The sequence below is a fragment of the Phalacrocorax carbo genome, chromosome 2 (genome assembly GCF_963921805.1).
Source record: "Phalacrocorax carbo chromosome 2, bPhaCar2.1, whole genome shotgun sequence".
NCBI classification, from domain to species: domain Eukaryota; kingdom Metazoa; phylum Chordata; class Aves; order Suliformes; family Phalacrocoracidae; genus Phalacrocorax; species Phalacrocorax carbo.
The window spans coordinates 31848298-31867471 of NC_087514.1; the positions used below are offsets into that span (position 1 = coordinate 31848298).

Here is a 19174-nt window from a genome sequence, read left to right on the forward strand (position 1 = left end):
CCCCGGTCTGCATATGGGCTATGTACAATAGGTAGGTATAGGGTAATCGAGTAACCCTACGTATGTCTATACATAGGCAGTGCTAGCTGACTTCAGTTAGTTCAGCAGCTGCACCAAGGTCCCTCTGGTAAGTTGAATCCAATCACAAAAGTGTATATAATACGTCTGAATATATTTACGTATTAAATGTATCTGAGGACATGCATTCCTCCTAAAATGCACGTTTTACTTTTTGTGGAAAGAGTGCTAAGCTTGGGGTAGAGGGGGCCCCACATAAATCCTGTTCAAACCCACAAAACACTCCTTGCCCACTAAGGCAGTACCTCTTTGAAAGCCGATGATGTTGTACCAATGAGAGGTATCAAAACTCAGTACCTGCATGGAATAAGACCACAACCGCAGGCCAATTAGATTCCCACCTATTTTATTACGTTTAGCTCACTTACAAACTGCAGAGCTTCAGTTTAGACACACACTGTCATTCACGTCTAAGAGAATCAGGTGCCTATTCCTTGGGAAAGGCAAGTGAGTGGGTACCTACGCAGCCCTGCTGTCTTAAAAATGGCCTGGGTAACGCCGGCCAGTAAAACAGCTTGTGGGGTGTACAGGGGGTATGCGAGTGGATGCCCAAACTGTCTGAGGTCATATGCCCAAAGTGCATCTTGGTAAAGAGGAAGACAACGATCAGCTGTATTAAACAGCAACCAGGGAATTACCAGGAGACTTTTAGTGTGTGTGGAGGAGATCAGTTAAGCAGATGTATAAGCAAAGCACAAAAACACGAGGATGTGCAGCACGCGGAAGAAGGGAGCAGGGCAGAGAAGGGGCAGGCATGACCCTGCCAGACACAATACAGCCATCCTAGTTATACAAGGATGTTTAGAAATTTCTATTAACATTTCGTAATTATACTGTCTAGCTTTATCTGTTGGAGTGCAGATATGGATCCCAAGTGTATAGTTCAGGGATGGTCAGTTAATTATGTGTTGATAACAAAACAATAAACCACTTAAACTGTGATCAGTCACGTGAACCAGGCAGGTTTTCCCTACATCTGACTGAACAGTGCTGTGATGGTGGGTCTTGCAACAGTCTTTGCAATGGGGACAGATGTGAGAAAATATGACAGCTACCTAAGTTTAGACTTACGATATTTGCCATTTCTTAAGACATTCAAACTAGTCCTGGCTGTTAAATAATTTCTGAGACTAAAGTTTCCTCCTTATGTTAAAAAAAAACCCAAAACATTCCAATAATTTAGCCTCTACATCATGAAAAACTGAGATTTTCTCATGAGGAATATTCCCCATACACACCCATCCCATTCTTCCACCCCCACAGCTGCATATGTAGCAGGCACGTGTACAGGCCAGAACAGTTCCTTGACATTCTGTGACAAAGCCTTTAGGCTTTACAAAGAGGCAAAGACGAGCTGCCCAAGCAATTGAATCCTTTCCACACCAGATAATGAATGACGGTCTGAAATCACTGCTCCAACACTTTACGCATGTGTACATACACATGTGTGAGTGTGTACATAAAACGTGAGATACTATACACACAGAGACACTTACTTTAAGGAGATTCTAATGAGATGCATGAAAAAATGCATTATTTTATTTGTTCCAATTCATCCTTGCCTATAGTAATTTCTCTTTTTCAGGTTTAAAAGACCTGACCATTCTTCCTTTCAACTAAGGCCTGGGAAGTAAAATACATATATTTCTGAAACAATTAGGAAGACTTCAGAGCAGCAGGGAGGGTAGGTAATTTGGACACGTTAAAATAAAAGAATCTTTTGCAACACAAATAGCAAGCATGAAGGAATGCAGCCCAAACACCATAACATACACTGTTGTGGTTTGTTGTTTCGTGGGGTTTTTTTAAACCAAATCACCTTTGAAGAATTCTTGAATTCTAATCTGATGCTGGAACATTAATACATCAAAAAATGTTTCAAAATATCATCACATCCTCTAAAGAGAACTGTAGCCTAATGACAGTGTAAGGAAAGTATTTACAGTTTTGCCTGATAGGAAAATAAATTCAATACAACCATGTAACACAAATATGACACCAAAGTATTTATTTACAGTATATATTAATTCTTTTTTACTTTTTATTAATATATTTCCCCCTTTTAAAGCTATCCAGATTAAAAATGTCCAAGGCCATTAAGAGAAGAAAACATTCTTAAAAGAAACAAGAAACAAGAAAGGAAGTCAGCTATAGTACACCATCTACTGCCACAGCCCCCTTGTAAAATACATTCCAATTAATAGAGAGTACATTTACAATAACACGTTGACACTAGTCACTCTGGTCTGCTTACATATTAAACAAATACCATCTTGGCATGAAAAGAGACATATGTTCAAAAAAGGAAGAGCCATTTGTCTCAGTGTCATCTAAATTTACACAGGAAAGAGCCACCTCCTCAGCTGAATTAAATCCCTAGAACCCATTTGCTTTTGAAGAAAACAAGTCATCTACTGTCTCCCAAACGAATACGGCATCAAGCACTCCAGCTCTGGAGGTCCATACTGCATTTTGGCCTGTGTGCGTGACTATAGTATCTCTGAGTATGGCTTCACCAACCGCGCCTGTCCTAGCCTGTGAACTGGTATGTGACTCTTCTCATCCAGAAACACCAGCCACTACACAGAAGGTTTTAGAGAAGCTCATGCGAATCACCAGTTTCTTTTCTTCACCCTTCACGAATTTTGTTCCTTAAGTGCCCGGTCTGAAATCAATAAGCTGAAGACAACTGAGGCTTCCCAGGATCAACACTTGGCCAAAACATTGCTGGACATCGGCAGTCAGCCACTAGCTTGCAAAGGAGACGACCATCCCAAGGATTTCTTCTCCCCTGCAGGGTGTTCACATGGAAAGTTCTTGCACAAAAACTGTGGGCCCACATCTTCCAAAGCAGACTGAAAATCACTTTAGTTTCAAACTGGAAGCTTAGACACCTATTTTGGTTAGGTTGTAAGAGCACTTTAAATATGCTAAGTGCTACATAAGTGCCAAGTATTGGAAAACTACTAATTTGACCACGAACAGATCCTAAAAGACAGCTTTTCCAAGCTAAGCATGGGACTATGTTGGCATGGCCTTGCATTTAGAAATACCAGATGTGTCCACAAGCACACGGCCAGCCTCACATGGTGATGCAATCAGTGTACACTAATTCTTTCGGTACACAATCCACAGACTTGCATGGACTGCATACCTTGAAAACAGGATTCCAGCCAAAAGGATTAGCAAACAAATTCTAAATAACTCAGAATATTTGTTATTTTATTCAATAGGCCTGCTTTCAGCTGGCATCTCATCCTGATTTTCAGCAAGCATTAAAACCGAGTAACATTTTGTTAGTGTTTGGTCTCCTACTGAGAGTTCAAAGTGTTTTTTTAAATTTAAGGCAGTTCTTTAACTTTTTGTTGTTTTTTTTTTTAAAACAAAAATTGAATAGTTTCAAGTTTTCTCAACTCTCAACAGAAACGGACAATTCTCCTGGTACATCCAAAACTTTGGGACAGAACTAACACACATTTTTTCCAGTAAGAAATTTATCCGAAGTAAACTGGCAAGGCTTGATCTTCCTTTCATATGAATGCAAACCAAAAGCAATTCCACTACAGAGAATGCAAAAGTCTGGAAAAACTGAATCTCTCCACAGGGTTTGTAAGCTTTGGGTTTCATCCATGGAACTCAACTTGAAAGGTTCTGAGCACACCATGTCCAGAAACACACATTAGCTTACGCTTAACCTTAAATGCAGTAAGCTGAAGCCTATTATACCCTATCAAAGCAGAACACGCAGCAAATCACAGGCTAAAGCCCACAGGAGAAAGGGTCTGTCTTCTGTTGCTATAGATCTACAGAAATCAAGTCTCCCACTATTCCCCAAGTGGTTCAACGACCAGTAAATTTAAATTAATTTGAAAACAAGAAACCTAGGATCAACGTGACTCTGCTTACCACATCCCTAGGAACTCCACAGTGTTTCACTATTTCCTTGTGATTGACAGCAGGCTACTAGCATAGAGCTTGTCTTAGTAAATTTTCTAGCGTAAAGCAGCCTATTTAATTTTTGTTTTCTATTTGAACAGTGATTTCTCTATAAATTTAGTAGTTTAGCACTCAGACCAGCATTTGTTCCTTAAGCTAAAAAGCTGTCAGCTGGACAATAACATGTCAACTTCCAAATAATTCAGAATCAGCTTTTAACCAGGGTTAAAAAGGCATTTCAAATACAACATGCTGGTATTATTTCCATTAAGAAACTGAGTGAGAGAAAAGAACTGAATGGTCAGAAGTTAAAATTATTTTGAAATTCTATAATTAAAAAAATGTGTTACTAATTCCTTTGAGGATGGGTATTATCATGCAAAGTAAAGAGTCACCCTAGAAAGACACAGTGGAGGAGAACAACACAGGAAGGTCAAATCTCTTCTGGATTTTTGACAGGGTTAGCAGAAATCAGTTTTGTTTGGCAGGGATCCGTAAGAACTGAGACTTTTCGTTTCCCCCAATCATTGAAACTGTTCTTGAACTGAGCTGGAAAAAGTTCAAAATACAATTCAAGTCGACCTATAGAAGTGCATTGGATATTCTGGTCAAAGTTTAAAACAAAATAAAAACCTATCCCACTTCAAAAAAAAACTACAGAAGAGTCTCCTCTTAATATCTAGGACACCAGAAATTGCTCCAGGCTCTTGGGCTCAAAGGAACTTGCAAGTCAGGACATGTATAAAGCTGTTTTGCCAATATTCAAATAGTTGGAATCAAATAACCCTCTAGGATAGGGCCCTGATGACTTATTGAACTTTTTCATTTCATTTCAACAGTGAAACCAGCTGTGTGCATAAGAGAAGCACACAGGTTTTCACAGCAAGATATAGTAAGAAATTACCTAATAAAACTGATACTGATAAAAAAAACAGATCTCTGGATGAGGCTGAAAAAAAAACCTTTGATGCTTGGAGGTTTTTGCAACTATCACATTTTGTTTGTTTGTTTTTAAACTAGTTTTTTTAATATGGCAGTAGCACTGTTCTTAGCAAGATTGACCATAAAAAAACCCAGCCTGTATGAAATGCAACCACACCAAATCGGTATGGTAATGAAGCAGCATTACAGCCCTAATGTTCAGTGTTATAAAAAGACCAGGCTCTTATGAAGCCCAGGCAGCCAGCTTCTTCATTTCGTCTTCATCCTCCACTCTCTTCCTGGTTGATGCTGCAGAAAGAGAGAGATTAACAATAACCATCAACTAATTAACAGTCAGAACCATTTTATTTGTTAGCACGAGGACTCACATAGTGCTTTCTGAAGTGAGTCTGAACATCTCAAATCAATTTACCAAGTAGCAAGCTAAACACAGGTAATGCAGTAATGAAGCTGATGAGAGATGCAACTACTGTTGCCCCACCATTATCTCACCTATAACCCTGAGGTTAACAATATAGGTCTGATGTAACTCCTACTGAAAGGCTCCCACAGAAAATACATTTAATCTCTAAAAGCTGTCACAGAGGGCAAGTGTCCACAAGCATGCTGCCAGTTCTCTCACTGCCACTTGAGCAGGCATGACTGACATACCCCTGGCCTGCTGTGCATCCTGCTACCTTTCTAAATAGTGCCAAAGGGCTCTGCATGTGCAGTTCCAGCCTCCAGATGGACTCATCCCATTTTAATGAGAGGTGTCATTTATTAAAAGGGAGAAAAGTTCCTGAACTTTTCAGGTGACGTCAATTAACTGCTGTGTTTACAACAACAGCAATCTCCAGCTCTGTACCAGGTCACACATGCGCTTTCTCTCTTTTTTTTTTTTTTTTTTACCCAAATCTCCTATCACACATCTTTCCCACTCATTGAACTAAAATCTCACCCAAATAGTCTTTATTCACTCACCTACAAACTGGATGCCCTAAAGCCCAGGTTCAACCTCAGGCTGTCTCCATCTGTGGGCTGTGCATGTCAGGATTTGCATTCCTCCAAACATCAGTGAACACTGTTACTGGGTGCAGTACCCTGGTGTGCACATTTATAGCAGCCACTTGGCTCCCACCTGTGGCAGCCGTATGGCCAGGAGCCACCACCCTGACAGGGGCTGCAACTACCACCACCTTCAGGGACTAAAGGTGGGAGAAGGATGTGGGAGACCAGCGGTCCAGTCCCTATTCTGCAAGTGCCACTGGCTCACTGTGCAGCTGCAGAAGGTCGCTATGCCTTGCCCCATCTCAGTTGTCTCATCTCCAAAACCAGGAGGGTAGCATGCACCTCCAGCATTCTATAATGCTTAGAAACCTTATATAGCCATTAACTGTTCTTACTTTGCTATTGCTCTGTAACAGTAAGCATTGAGTTTCAGAAAAGATAAGCCGGTTTTGCAAGGCTTTAAACTATATAATTGTAACCAGCTAATTTTGCCTGAAGCAGCCATACAGACAGATGAAGTAGCAAATTAAAATAGTGAGAAGCACATGGAGATGGCCTGGGTTTAATAAAAGTGTCAGCTGGCACAGCTGGATCTGGAAGAGGATGTGTGAACAAGCCATAAATGCCCAGGCAGCAATTTGCACTGGGTTTTCCTAAATTTTTTTTAAACTCTGTTCTGCAACTGATTTCAGTAGATGAGGCCAGAATCCCAGTTTGAATATTTTAAACTGCTTCTCAGAATTTAAGTGCTGTCTGCCAAAACACACATTAGAGTCTCTGCTTTGAGCTGGTCTAGGTAACCTGTTCTGCAGCAGAATGTACCATAAACAACCTATGTTGTGTGTGTGCTCTCCCTACCATCAAATATTTCTCTTTTACTAGCATCAGTACATAGCAAGTCTTTCAGCTGACAGAGGACAACAGGGACACGGTGAAAGATGTAGTAGAAGTTGACTGTCTCTGGCTTAATTCAAAATGAACAGGGCAGAACTACAGAAAAATAAGACTACTGCTTAATACCAGAAATAAGTCTGTTCTGTAAAAAGAAAGCAAAGGAATTGACAGTATTTCTTTAAATGTGTACTGCCTGCTGCATCCTTAATTTCTAATTAAAATACCAGTGGCAAATATCAAACTGCTACCCTACAAAACTGGATCTTTGTGACGCAAACATTTTGAATCTAGGTCAGACTCTAATTAAAAAGGAGTAAGTATTTAATTGCCAAAAAGAAGGAGGAAAAAAAAAGTCTTCCTATTCCTCAGTGATCTCACTGCATTTCAGTAGGAGATATATCAGTATATGTGCAAGGTCAAGTTCCCTGAGTTTGTCTCTCCAAGTCTACAGAGAATTTGGTCCTAAATGCTTTCATACAGCAAAGAGAATTCTACTCTGCTTTTTCTGATAAACAGATACAAAAATAAGAAATGAATCTATAATACTTTAAAAGTTAAAACAGAGTTAAATACATATCTGGAGCTCTTTCTTCCTCAACTGCTTCTCACAGCATGGCTTAATCATGAGAAATGTAAAATGGCAGGCAGGCAGTTTACCAGGGTGAGAAGGCAGCGATGTGGATGGAACGCTTGGCAACCTGACATCTCTCATTCCCTTGTTCAATTCTTCTTGCTCCAGTTCTTCTAATTCTGCCATCAACTCATCCTAAATTCAAGGAAAACATTATTTACAAATTCATTGTCCTGACAGTGATCTCAAGCAAGGGCACATTTAACCACCATGAAGCAAAGCACCACTGAAAAAAAAAAAAACCACAACAGTTTACACCTGAAAACAAATATCAAAAAACAGCGTATCACAAGTATAATTTTTACTAAGTGCGGGTGATAACAACAAACCTTAATTGAAAGTTGAAAGAAGGACAATGAAAGTTAGAAATGGGAGAAGGAATAAAATCAGAAGGAAAACTGATGGCAGTGTAATACTCCTCAAAAAGGCAAACGGGGGAAAAAGAAAAGGTCCCTCTGCTATCCCCGGGTTTGTTCCAAATCTAGAGCCTGTAGTCTTTAACAGATTCTAATTTTAATATGCAACTTCTCCCATTTTAAAAAGCAAACAGCTTCCACTGGTTATAAGATAGGCTTTCATTAAACATTATGCTTCAGCCCCATCACACAAGTCCAGGATTAGACATGATTTCAAAGCAGTACCGGAATCAGGGCTGTCCTCCTGGGTCCTGTTATTCACTCTTGAAGCACATAACACTCTTGGGCTTTTAGCTGCAGAAGCTGATTTGGACAGATGATTTAATCCACTTGTATAATACTAAAAATAAAAAGGCTATACACTTTTTTTAAAAAGCCAAAGACTTATTCCTTGACTGGAGTTTTCCAAAGAAAGGAAACTAAATATTACATGTATGTAGAGAAATAGACCTTTGCCATGTTGATAAAATGATTTAAAAAGAAACAACAGGCAAAAGCGTCTGGGGAAAAATTGGCTGTAGCAAAGTGAGATCTACTAGGTATTGAAGTGGGCTTTGCCCACCCATTTATAGCTGGCGTATCAGCAATGTGGAAGTAAAATGATAATTTCATAGCCACCACAAGCCATCTGAGACTTACTTTCTCATGTTTTTATATTTTACGGACAAAAAAAAAGGCTACAGTTTGCCTACCTGACCTAGTTCACAGTGCAAATCCTGGGGTATCATCTAAAAATTTCAGCATCATATCTACACCTGATGATGTTCAATTCACAGCTGATGTCTCAAGGAAATGTACAAGTTGGGCTCCCATGTCTAGCTTAAGCATTTAGCTGAGGTGCAAATATGCCTGTACTTCAAGTGCCTCAGTCAGTGCTGTGAATACAGGCTTCTTGAAAAGTTCGTGTCCAAGTTGTTGTGAAGTCAATAGAAATGGTATTTCTGAAAACCTCTAGGTAGTCATTTAACCCCCTCCCATACCAAACTAGTCATTACCAACCTCTGCTGAACAAGTAAACAATGAAAAGGTAGTGTCAGCCATGACAGGCTCTCTTTTAAAACAAACAAACAAACAAAAAAAAAAGGTAAAGGAAACCATGATCATGACACCTATACCTTTAAAATAATAATGTAATGGCTAGAACATTTGCTTTTGAAGTGGGAGACTCAAGTTTTAAGTTCTTCTCAACCTCAAGCATGGATTTAACTTACATTTCCCACAACTCAGGAACTGCTCTACAATTAGGCTGTGGAGTACTGCAATAGCTATAACAAATCCCCTTTCTCCTCTCAAAGCCAGGCCAAAAGAGAGCAGAGGGAAGATATAATGTGAACTCCCAGGTTCCAGGTTTTGTCCACTGGAATGTGTGTATTTTGCATATGATTATCAGAAACTGGCCTCCAGGCAAGGATCACCCCTCCCAGTGAGCATCCCACTCAGGTAGGAGAGAGCTTTTCTGCATTCTTCATGACACACCCTGTGTCAACCCAGGGGAAAGAACCCTTATGTTTTTGTGTCTATCTGGAGCAGGAGAAATTACATGCTTCCATGGTCTCCTTACACCCATGGCACACATGTGAAGAGGAAATCTAACTGTGTGGTCAAAATGTCCTTCAAAAAAATAAATATCAGCCTTCAACACAAATCACCTCATAACGCAGCAATTAAGACATTGATTCCAGCGCTCTTAAGCTGAAGTGGCCTGCAAACCAGGCTTGCCAGTTACTGGACAAGTCCTGTAAGTATCAGGCTCCTATGCAAAGGCAGGTGCTGGTACAGTGATGCCCATGTCACAGTGGCTTATTTTCCCAGAACAGGAAACATGCCCATCAACTTAGATTAGTATCTCTTAGGAACTTCCAGATCAATCCACAACATGCTTACTAAGACTAGACTCGTAAAAGTTAAGCAGTGATGAAAAGTCAGTCACACTGCGTAGCTGTTGAGGATGGCAGAATGTTTTCCAGTTGTTTGACGCCCAGTTTATACAGAGCAAATCCCACTCCTTGTGCCAGTAGTGATCAAATGTTTCTTGAAAAGTCTATTTACATCCAAAGTGGAAAATAGGAAAGCAGATAATGGGAAAAAAAAATACAAAGAATCATTACTATTGTTAACAAATTATAACTGTTGAATGAAACTCCTCCCCCCTGCCCAATCAAGCAAATATGATATAGCATATGTATTTTTCTTTGTTCTCCATTTGGGCACACAGGCACAAATTAGTTGGGGTGAGAGTGAATTGTTTGATTCTTTAGGACATTCTTCAAATGATCCCTAGGTGCTTGGTCATTTCATTACCTAGCTAAAATCCAAAACCAAACTGGCTGTGATACTGAGCCTGATGCCTAGCTCTGCTTTCCGCAGATTGCAAGGATTCTGAGTATACTTGACCCTTGAGTCTGCAGCCGTGGCTGGATCAGAAATAAGTAATGTCCTATTCAGATATACAAAATGAAGTCCAGGGACATTGTATGAAAGCTACTGAAACAAATTTTCAGAAGGTCCTAAGTGCCTTGTGGGCATTTCAGAAATCAAGAGCTCAAGGAATAAACCTTATTGCCTCCAACAGGAATTACTTCTACAGAAAATCTGGAAAACAGGGAAAGGACCTGCACCCCCAGGCAGCAAAAACAAACTTAAAAAACTGGTCCAACATTCAGAATTGTGAGCAACAGCCTGTTTGTGACAGAGGAACATGCACTTAGTCAAACGGACGTCTATTTGGAGCACAAAAATTATATGTTTCAGTGTCTACTTGGAGCATACAAATTATACATTTTAGTGACCTCCTTCCATGCTACAAATGAGAATAACAACTACAGGAGTGCCGTTAAAATGTATATATAAATAGGGTTTTAATATTTTACATATATAGATTTTTATATTATTATATATTAATAATTTTAAATTTTATATAAAAATATTAAAATGTCCGAGATTGGGTAAGCTAGAACCAAAGAATTTCACATCCACACCTTTTGAGAAACAACCCACTACACAACAAAATAACTATGGAGTAATTTAACTAAAATAAAGCTAAAACGCACAGGCCCGAAGTACTAACCTCATCAAACTCATCACCAAAGGCAGCTCGGTTTGAGATAGCATCTGAAATTTCCTGGGCAACGTCTTGCTGTTCAGTGATATCTTGCATCAAATCATCAATTTTGTTCAAGTCCCTGGCAAGGTAACACGGAAACATTTTTTAAAGATATATCATTCAAATTCTACAGAAGAGACTTAGAAAAAAATTGAACAGACCCTATTTTCTTTTTATGCCCATGGCTGTATAAACAGCGTAACTCACAGGGAATAATGTCCCTCACCTACACCTTAATGCTTCCTGACAAGCTTCTGGTTTAGCCAGTCCAATTTCTTCCACCTTGGAACCATAAAAAAAAGCCAAACTGCAGCAGTCTGTCTCTCTCTCTGCGCCTCTGTGCTTCTCATGCCTCTGCCAGCAAACAGTCGCATCCCCTGGGCAGATCCCATCTCCTTCCCAAGGTCAGTATCTTTACAAATGTATCTTTTTTGATGTTAAGCTTCCACCAGAATTGGGGGGGAACTTAAAAGGACTATACCCTATTTAAAAGTTTCCCCTTATTGTTAACTTCATTATTGTTTCACTTCCTGTTTACTTCTCTCAGAAAAACCTTTCTGATTTAACTGTTTATTCAGGCAGGAAAACGCCTCATGAAACAATACAGGATATATTAAAATATTACACAGACAAAAAATTACCTTCTCTTTTATTCAGGTCTAATTAGTACTTTGAATCACACAGTCCAGCTTATGGACTTTGAAGAAAAGAGTCCACTTAGTTTCTTCAACTAAGTTTTCTTCTGGAAAAACCAAGGGCAGAGGCCAGTCTCCACTGCCAAGGCAGACTTCAAAAAACAGTTACCACATAGATCTCTCTAGTTAACTGACTTCCTTCTAGACTTGCTGTTAAGAAAAGATATTTTTCTGCCAAATATAACATTACAGCACCACTAGCATTCCTGACATTAAATGCCTGATCCAAAAATGAAGTCCAAACTGGCTGACTTGATACAATAGTCTGTAGTGATTAAATAGTTTGAAAGTGGTTAGTACGCCCAACTTGAAAGTTTTTAGAAAGCACTTACATATTTTCATGTACTTTTTTCATAGCTTGTGCAGCATAACCCATATTCCTGAGGACTTCTGTGTTGGTGTGGGAATTTTCCAATGCCTCTCTCTGGAACTCAATGGTTGAGAGTGTCCCATCAATTTGACTCAACTGTTTCTCGTATCTCTTTTTTCTCTTCAGTGCTTGTAAGGCAGCTGGAATGGGAAGAGGCAAAGTGTACTGTGTATTTTCAGAGCAAAATGCAAGGACAAGTAGTTCAGCACCAAGCCGACCTGCAGAATTTATAATTATCACCCTCCTACCTTACTAGTAGGGAGACAAACTTTGATCACACCAGATCAGCAGCCTGTTTATCACCAACATGCTGTTGCATGAACATGCTGGGAAGCCTCTTTTAGATTAACTCCTTTTAGCACCACAGGGAAGAGCAGCTTCTTCCTCCACTGCGGAAGATCTTGAACTCCATCCTGTGCACACAGGCAAAGCAGGGAAGATGGGGAGGAAAAAGAAAAACATCAGACAGAAGTCAAGAAAGGAGATAACAGGGGAAAGAAAGAAAAGAGGAGGTTGCAAAACGTAAGTAAAAACTAAGGAAGACAGGTAAGAAGATCTGTCATGATAACCACACGTCCACCAAGGCTGCTTTCTAAACTTTGTCTCAGCAGCAGAAACTGTCAAGTGCAAGAGGAAGCCCAAATGGCCCACCCAACCAAGCAGGTGGGTTACACCAGAGGACGACTCACATTTCTCTGGCTCTCAGCTGCGTCTATTTCTTACAAGCACTTAGGAGCATGACCTTTAAACCTTAGAACTTGAAAACATATATAACTTTGTAAACACAGCCACAGTCGAATCCAGTTACTCCCCATTATCTTTGTAGATCATTGAGGTAAGTCTTTTGTACTTGCTAAGTTATAAGCAGCATACTTTGCGCAGAGTAAATCATTACCACAATAAATGCACATGACAAGCAGGAGGAGAAAAGTGCTTTCTCTCGGCCTCTGGGTGTGAACACACACTGTCTTGCCACAAGCATTTCTTGACCGCTGGCCTTTCCAAACTACATATATGCCAGGTAAGAAAAACACCGAGCAAAACCAAAAGAGACCGAGTTAACCCATTGCTTTTTCAATGCTATTAATTCCCATGTCCTTTCCCTTGAAATTAGGATCCCTCCAAGAAGGGGGCATAGATTTACGGTGTGTAACAACACACTAAAAAATTCAGTGCTTTGTTGACAAATGGTTAAATCAACATGGTCAGAACAGCTCATTATTAGCTGCCCCAGGACAAGCATTCACACATGCTAAGATACACAATGCCTTCTAGCACCTGCAGTAAAATGTTTCAGGACACCAAATGGCAATCACAACAGATTAATCACAGTACTCAAATTCAAGATTTTAGCAGGTTTTGGGGATGGTCCAAAGAGCATGCATATTCTGAAAAGATGGATGAACCCCAGGTGATGTCATACAAATAGCAAAGGTAAGAACTGTAAAATTCTCACTAGCAATTCCAAAATACATCAGTTTTACTTAATGCCAAATAAACTTTTTACCTACTTATTATTTCTCTACCTATTTATGCTTATTATTGGTAAAATTAGGACACCAGCTACTCCCTTCCTCAGCTTCAGTTGAATCAATTCCAGGTAAATTTAGTGGTCTAAAACTGTGCATATAACCAGCTGTGCCAGAGAAGACTCTAAAGCCCTGTGGACTGAGGAGCACTAACTGCTCAATGCAGAAAGGCTTCAGCTGGAAGAAGTAGCTACTACAGGGTAATACTTCCAGTCAGTGTTTTTCAGATATGGGACTCTGAAATGGTGCTGTTGTTACTGGCTGCTCAGAAGGAAAATGGATTTCCTCAGTTACACACAAAGCAGTTGTTCAAAAAATCCAGAAGGTTCCTGTATTAAGATTTAATTAAACCACACACAAATTACCCACAGAAGAAGGTAGACTCTGTGCGACTTCATCTATCCATAAACACCTTTTCCTAATTATTGTAGTGCAACATACCTTTATTAATTCTCTTTAGTTTTACAGTCACGTATAGAACAAAGCAGTTCACAGGAAACCAATTCATACTCCTTCCTTATCAACCAAGGCATAATTCCCACACCACACTATATAATTTTTCTCATTTATATGAAATGAAAGCCCTTCACTGCAGTGTTTTGTAATAATAGCTCCTATAGCTACAATATGAGAATTTCCTTGTTATATGGAATCTTTTTTTCTGTGTTTTACAGATTATCATGAACTTCAAGTGCTTTTGTACTGCACATACAAACATTTTAAAATTTGTGTGCTACTTACAAGTTTGCAATGCTTCACAGAAATGCTACTGCATTATAATAACCAAACTGAAGAAGAACATATCTATCAAAAAATAAAGAAATTGAGAAGAGAACATAAGCTTACTTCACTGAAGGTCTAAGAATGGCACTGAAAAAGGGCACTGCCCATTCCAAAGACTTCAAAGAAGGAAGACAGCCCAGGGAGGAAAGGTCTAAGCAGGAGTAGAGCCTGAGGAAGCAAGTGCAATTACTACCAATTCAACCAGGAGGAGGTGGAGGTCTTCTCCAGGACAAAAAGCAGTCTCATACACTGCTTCTGTTGTGCTCCAATGAAGCCAATTCAACTCCTGCATTTCATAACAAAGTGGTTAGCAGTTGGCTGGGCTTTAGCATGTTTCCTGTGTTCCGAGTCCAGCAAGCAGGACACAGCTCATAGATTAGGAACCACTGCTTTTATTCTGAGTTCTTATTTTATTTTCAAGATAAGTGGCTGGAACAACAGCAGACTATTATGTCAGTTTAAGTATGCATATTAAAGAACTACTGCTATTAGCATACAGAAGCAATACCTTTCCAGTATCACTACTATGCTGATACTTTATTAAGGAAGCAGAAATGGCCGGATGGGCAACAGCAATTCTGGCTACACTGAATATCTAGGTGTCTAAAGGAAAGAACAACATTAGTGACATTAAGAGTTGTAGCACCCTCCTCATGGTTTAATGACAGATCAGAATGAAGAAACAGTACAGTGATAACACCTTTACCTGTCAAGCCCAACACCCATCAGTACAGGAAATACAGATCTCATCTTCTGAAGCAGAAATAAAAGCATTGCCTAGTAATCCTTAAAATTCCCAGGGGGAAACAGGTGAAGAAGGAAAAGAGCGTTTCTTCAGAAAATGTAACACCAGCGTGGAAATAATGGATCTCATTCTTGGACACAGCTCACAAACCTCCACTTCAGTCCTGCAAGGGACTGGTGGATTACAACTTCTCGTCTCCCTTACACCAAGGACAACCAAAAGAAATACTGCTGAGGCCATAAAAATCATACCACCTTCAGTAAACTCATTATCAGCATTCATAATCCTTAAAACCTTGTGGGGGAAGCCACATAGAGTTGTAAATGAGGCACTAATTCAAGAACAATAATGCCCTTGACTCATTGTAACTATTCCAGTTCATGGCAAGACACTCGAAAAGTGATCACGAAGATCAGGGAACAATAGCTGTAACTCACAGAACAAAGACACACTAAGGGCTTCCTCCGGTCTCCCTGCCACAAACACTCAGACCCAACCTGTCATACACCCGGACGCAGGCAGGACAGCCCTGTCCGTGTCAACACACAACATGGTTTGGTTTCAACAGCCTTCTTGGTACAGCTAACTCACTGAAAAGGAATGCACACGGCTGCATAAGCCCTGCCCAAATGTACCACACAACATATTTAGCAGCATCGACTTATAAAAGCCTACCTGTTGTTCCAACTTTCTATATAGGTTTTGCCCTCATTAGTACTATGTGGCTTTTGATGGTTAAGATTTAGTCCTATACTGGACGGCTTCTTTTAACTTAATTCTTTCCAGTCAGCCATTTTCCAGGATCTGTGAAAGATTCCAGGCTGAAACGACACTCATTCACCTGTACGTTTTTTTCACAGGCACACTTCAGAAAATACATTTCCTTTCAAACAGAGTTCTCAAATACACAGTATCACTTTCTGCCCTTTAAGCTTTCCTGTATGACCTTCAAAATATTCCAGATGAAAGGCCAACTTGCAGATGGAGTTGGCAGCTCTGCATTGGCTGAAGCCGAGATACCCAAAGTAGTACAGCAAGAGATATAAAAAAAAAATCATGACTTTGTATTTGGAATGGGGAGACATAAAAAGGCAGTGCTAACTGTGAAAAGAAATATTGCTTATCATGACAGGATAAACTGCAGAAGGAATTCCAACACACATTGCTATTCCAAAAGCCCTCAAGTGGTCTAGTTACAGTAAAACATTAATGGGGAATGCTGGAAATGTATCACTCCGGAAGTGTAGCTAATTTCAGATTAGGTACAGGAACTGCAGAGATGCTCACTCTATACAGGAGAAGCCAAAAATTTTTAAGTGATGTTTCACATCTATCTGCATAGCTAACATGTTACGGCTTTTACATCAAGCTAAGCCTACTGATGTCACATGAACCCATTCAAGAATCATCTGAACTCATGAAAAATTGCTGGTGCTTGAATCTGCTCTGTCTTGTGTCAGTGTAACTGACTCAGACTCACGCGCATAAAAGTCAAATGAGATCATCCTAATTTGGTGCATTTTCTATACCTAGACACATCTTGCTCCAGTCTCGGGCACTCCTGTTTTAGTTGCCATAGGTTTCTCCACGTATCCAATTAAGGAAAAACAACACTAAAAATTACCTACAAGGTCCCTTCGAAACATTCACTTTAACAAGGCAATGTAGATTAATGCTTTTATTCTCTCATTTGTGTGTTTACATAACACTACAATAGATGCTGGTTAGCAGATTTCCTCTGAACTATGAAGTACAGTATACCAGCTAATACGCTGTTATATATAAATCAAAAGCAATTAAACTGTAAAGCAACTGACATATCAAATGAAGGGGTATTCTCGGGGATTTAAGTTCACTCACTAGCGTGCTGAAGGCTTTGGCACTTTCATTCAAGCACTTCAGCACAGAAAGGTTAATTTCTCATTTTTTCTTTGACTGTAGTTATGCTATCCCATTTTGGCCTTAGAGCCATTTTTGGCATGAAAAAAATCCCACTCTGTACTTCTTGCCCTACCTCTTCCTCTTTACTGACAGGGAGCAGCCTGGGGGCAGGAGCAAGGCAGGAAGCACTGCTTGCTTCTTCCCGCAACCATGCCAGCTCGAAGTCCAGGCTTGGGATGAAGTTCCACTGCAGCATGTCTGGACCTAAGCAGGAACTGCTGCAGTCACGGGAGCAGGCCTGTCTTCTTGCATCAGCCCCGTCACTTGGGCAATTGCATAGTGAACCAGTCCCGGGAGCTGGCTGGTCACTTTGTCCCACAGCAGATTAGTTTTCAGCTGGATCACCTTCCTGAACTAGCTCACTGCGCCAGCACGCAGGTGCCAGTACCTGTGCGAGGGGACAAGACAGACACTCCAGTTGAAGCCAGGGGAATGGAAAGGTTGAGACCGGGACAACCCAGACAGCTCCCTTGTTGCAGAGCAGCAGGCAGAGTTGCACTGCTGAGCTGGCTTTACTCCCTCTCACTGTGCCTTCAAACCTGTCCCATCTCGACCGATGCTTTTATATCCTTTCTAAATAAATGCCTTTTGCTTATAATTATTAAATACTAAAGTATTACAAATTCATTAAAGGGCTAACCAAAACACCTTTAACACACAACACCTCACAAGTTTTAAGCTTCACGGCATTAACTTTCTAAATTATCCAGCAATAGAAAGAGTGGATGAAAGAGCTACTCTCTCATTATGTCACAGATCTTTAGTTCTAAATGCTTTGCTTCGTTTTGAAATATTTAAAGAAAGATAAACCTCAGAGTAGACAAACAGGATTCCAGGTGACTTTAGGAAGTAATTAACTTGTTTCTCAAAGGCCTGTATATCCCCAAGATACTGTCTACCATCATTTGCTTCCCAGACATGACAACATCAGTATAAGCAGGATCCAGACCTTATTATCCCTTAGACCCTCACATGCTTCAGCACGTCTGCTATCTGCACAACCAACACTCAGCATCCAAGCTGGGATCCCCTTCCCACGTTGAGCGGTACTTTGCAGCACCGTTTATCCAGCCAGTACACGAACAAAAGCATCGTGCAGGGAACCACAGGCATAACTAAGGAATAACACCAAAATGAACCCACAGCGCATTAAGCACTCACAGATGCCAAAGACCCAAAGCCACCATCACGTCCCAGGCGCTGGGTCCCCGGCAGGGTCGCGGAGGCAGGGGCCAGCCCCTCTAGGCCCCGCGCGCCCCCCCCCCCCTTCTGAACAGAGCCCCGCTCCGAGAGGCGTCTGAACCCTGGGATTTAAAGCCCAGCAAGGCCCCGGCGGCGGGGCCCGGACTCACCTCGCTTGTTCTTAGTGCCGTGCTGCCGGGCTGCCGCCAGCTCCCGCTCGATCCTCGTCTCCAGGTACTCCTGCTTCTTGCTGAGCATCTCCTCCGTCTCCCGCAGCCGGGCCAGCGCCTCCTGCGGCGAGGGCCCCCCGCGGCCCTTGGAGGCGGCCGAGCCGCCCCCCTTGAAGAACTTGGAAATCTTGCTCATGGCGGCGGCGGCCCCGGCTCGGCACCCACCGGCGGAAGGGTCTGGCCGGCCGGACCCGTCCCGCAGGAGCTTCCCCGCCCGGCACACGCCGTGACGGCGCCGGCTGCGCCCGCGGGCGGCGGCTCCGCACCTGCCGGCGGGGCGGGCCTGGGCTGCCCGCCCAGGGGCGGCTCCGGCGAGGGCGGGCGGGCGGCCGCTGCCCCCCCTCCAGCGCTTGGAAAGCGGCGGGCGGTGCGAGGGGGCTCCGAGGGGAGGGGGCAGAGCCCCAGGCGGGGGGCGGCCGAGGTGGGGCCGGGCCGGTCAGGCGTGCCCGCCATGCGGAGGCGGCCCCTTAGTGCGTGCGTCCCGCCACCCGTTTTCTCTCAGTCTCGTACCGCGGGAAGGTGTGCTTTGGGAGGGCCGCGGGCTGCCACCGCGCCGGCCGGGGCAGCGCACCCCGCGCCCGGAGAGCGCTAGCGGGGAGACGGGCGGAGCGACCGGCCCGGCCGCGGCCCCTAAAGCGCTGCCGGCGGACGCCGGGGCAGAGGAACGCACGGGGGTCGGGGAGCGGGAGAACAAACACTGAATCCTTAA

At 41.9% G+C, this 19174-nt stretch overlaps 1 protein-coding gene across 1 annotated transcript; it reads right to left on the reverse strand.

The window, feature by feature from the left end:
* Window positions 1-2069: 2069 nt before the first annotated feature.
* Window positions 2070-19054, reverse strand: CHMP4C (charged multivesicular body protein 4C). The gene is made up of 5 exons (XM_064442492.1): window positions 18406-19054; window positions 12018-12195; window positions 10955-11069; window positions 7498-7606; window positions 2070-5244 (listed from the first exon to the last, which is right to left on the reverse strand). The coding sequence occupies exons 1-5, from the start codon at window positions 18599-18601 to the stop codon at window positions 5180-5182; spliced, it is 663 nt and encodes a 220-aa protein (XP_064298562.1). The 5' UTR covers window positions 18602-19054; the 3' UTR covers window positions 2070-5179.
* Window positions 19055-19174: the final 120 nt, after the last annotated feature.

Coding starts and splice junctions, on each gene's coding strand:
- CHMP4C (XM_064442492.1), bottom strand. CDS start 18,601: ATGAGCAAGATTTCCAAGTTCTTCAAGGGGGGCGGCTCGGCCGCCTCC. Junction 7,607..10,954: donor TTGGTGATGAGTTTGATGAG/GTTAGTACTTCG, acceptor CCTTGAATTTAG/GATGAGTTGATGGCAGAATT. Junction 5,245..7,497: donor ATCGCTGCCTTCTCACCCTG/GTAAACTGCCTG, acceptor CTCTTTCTGCAG/CATCAACCAGGAAGAGAGTG.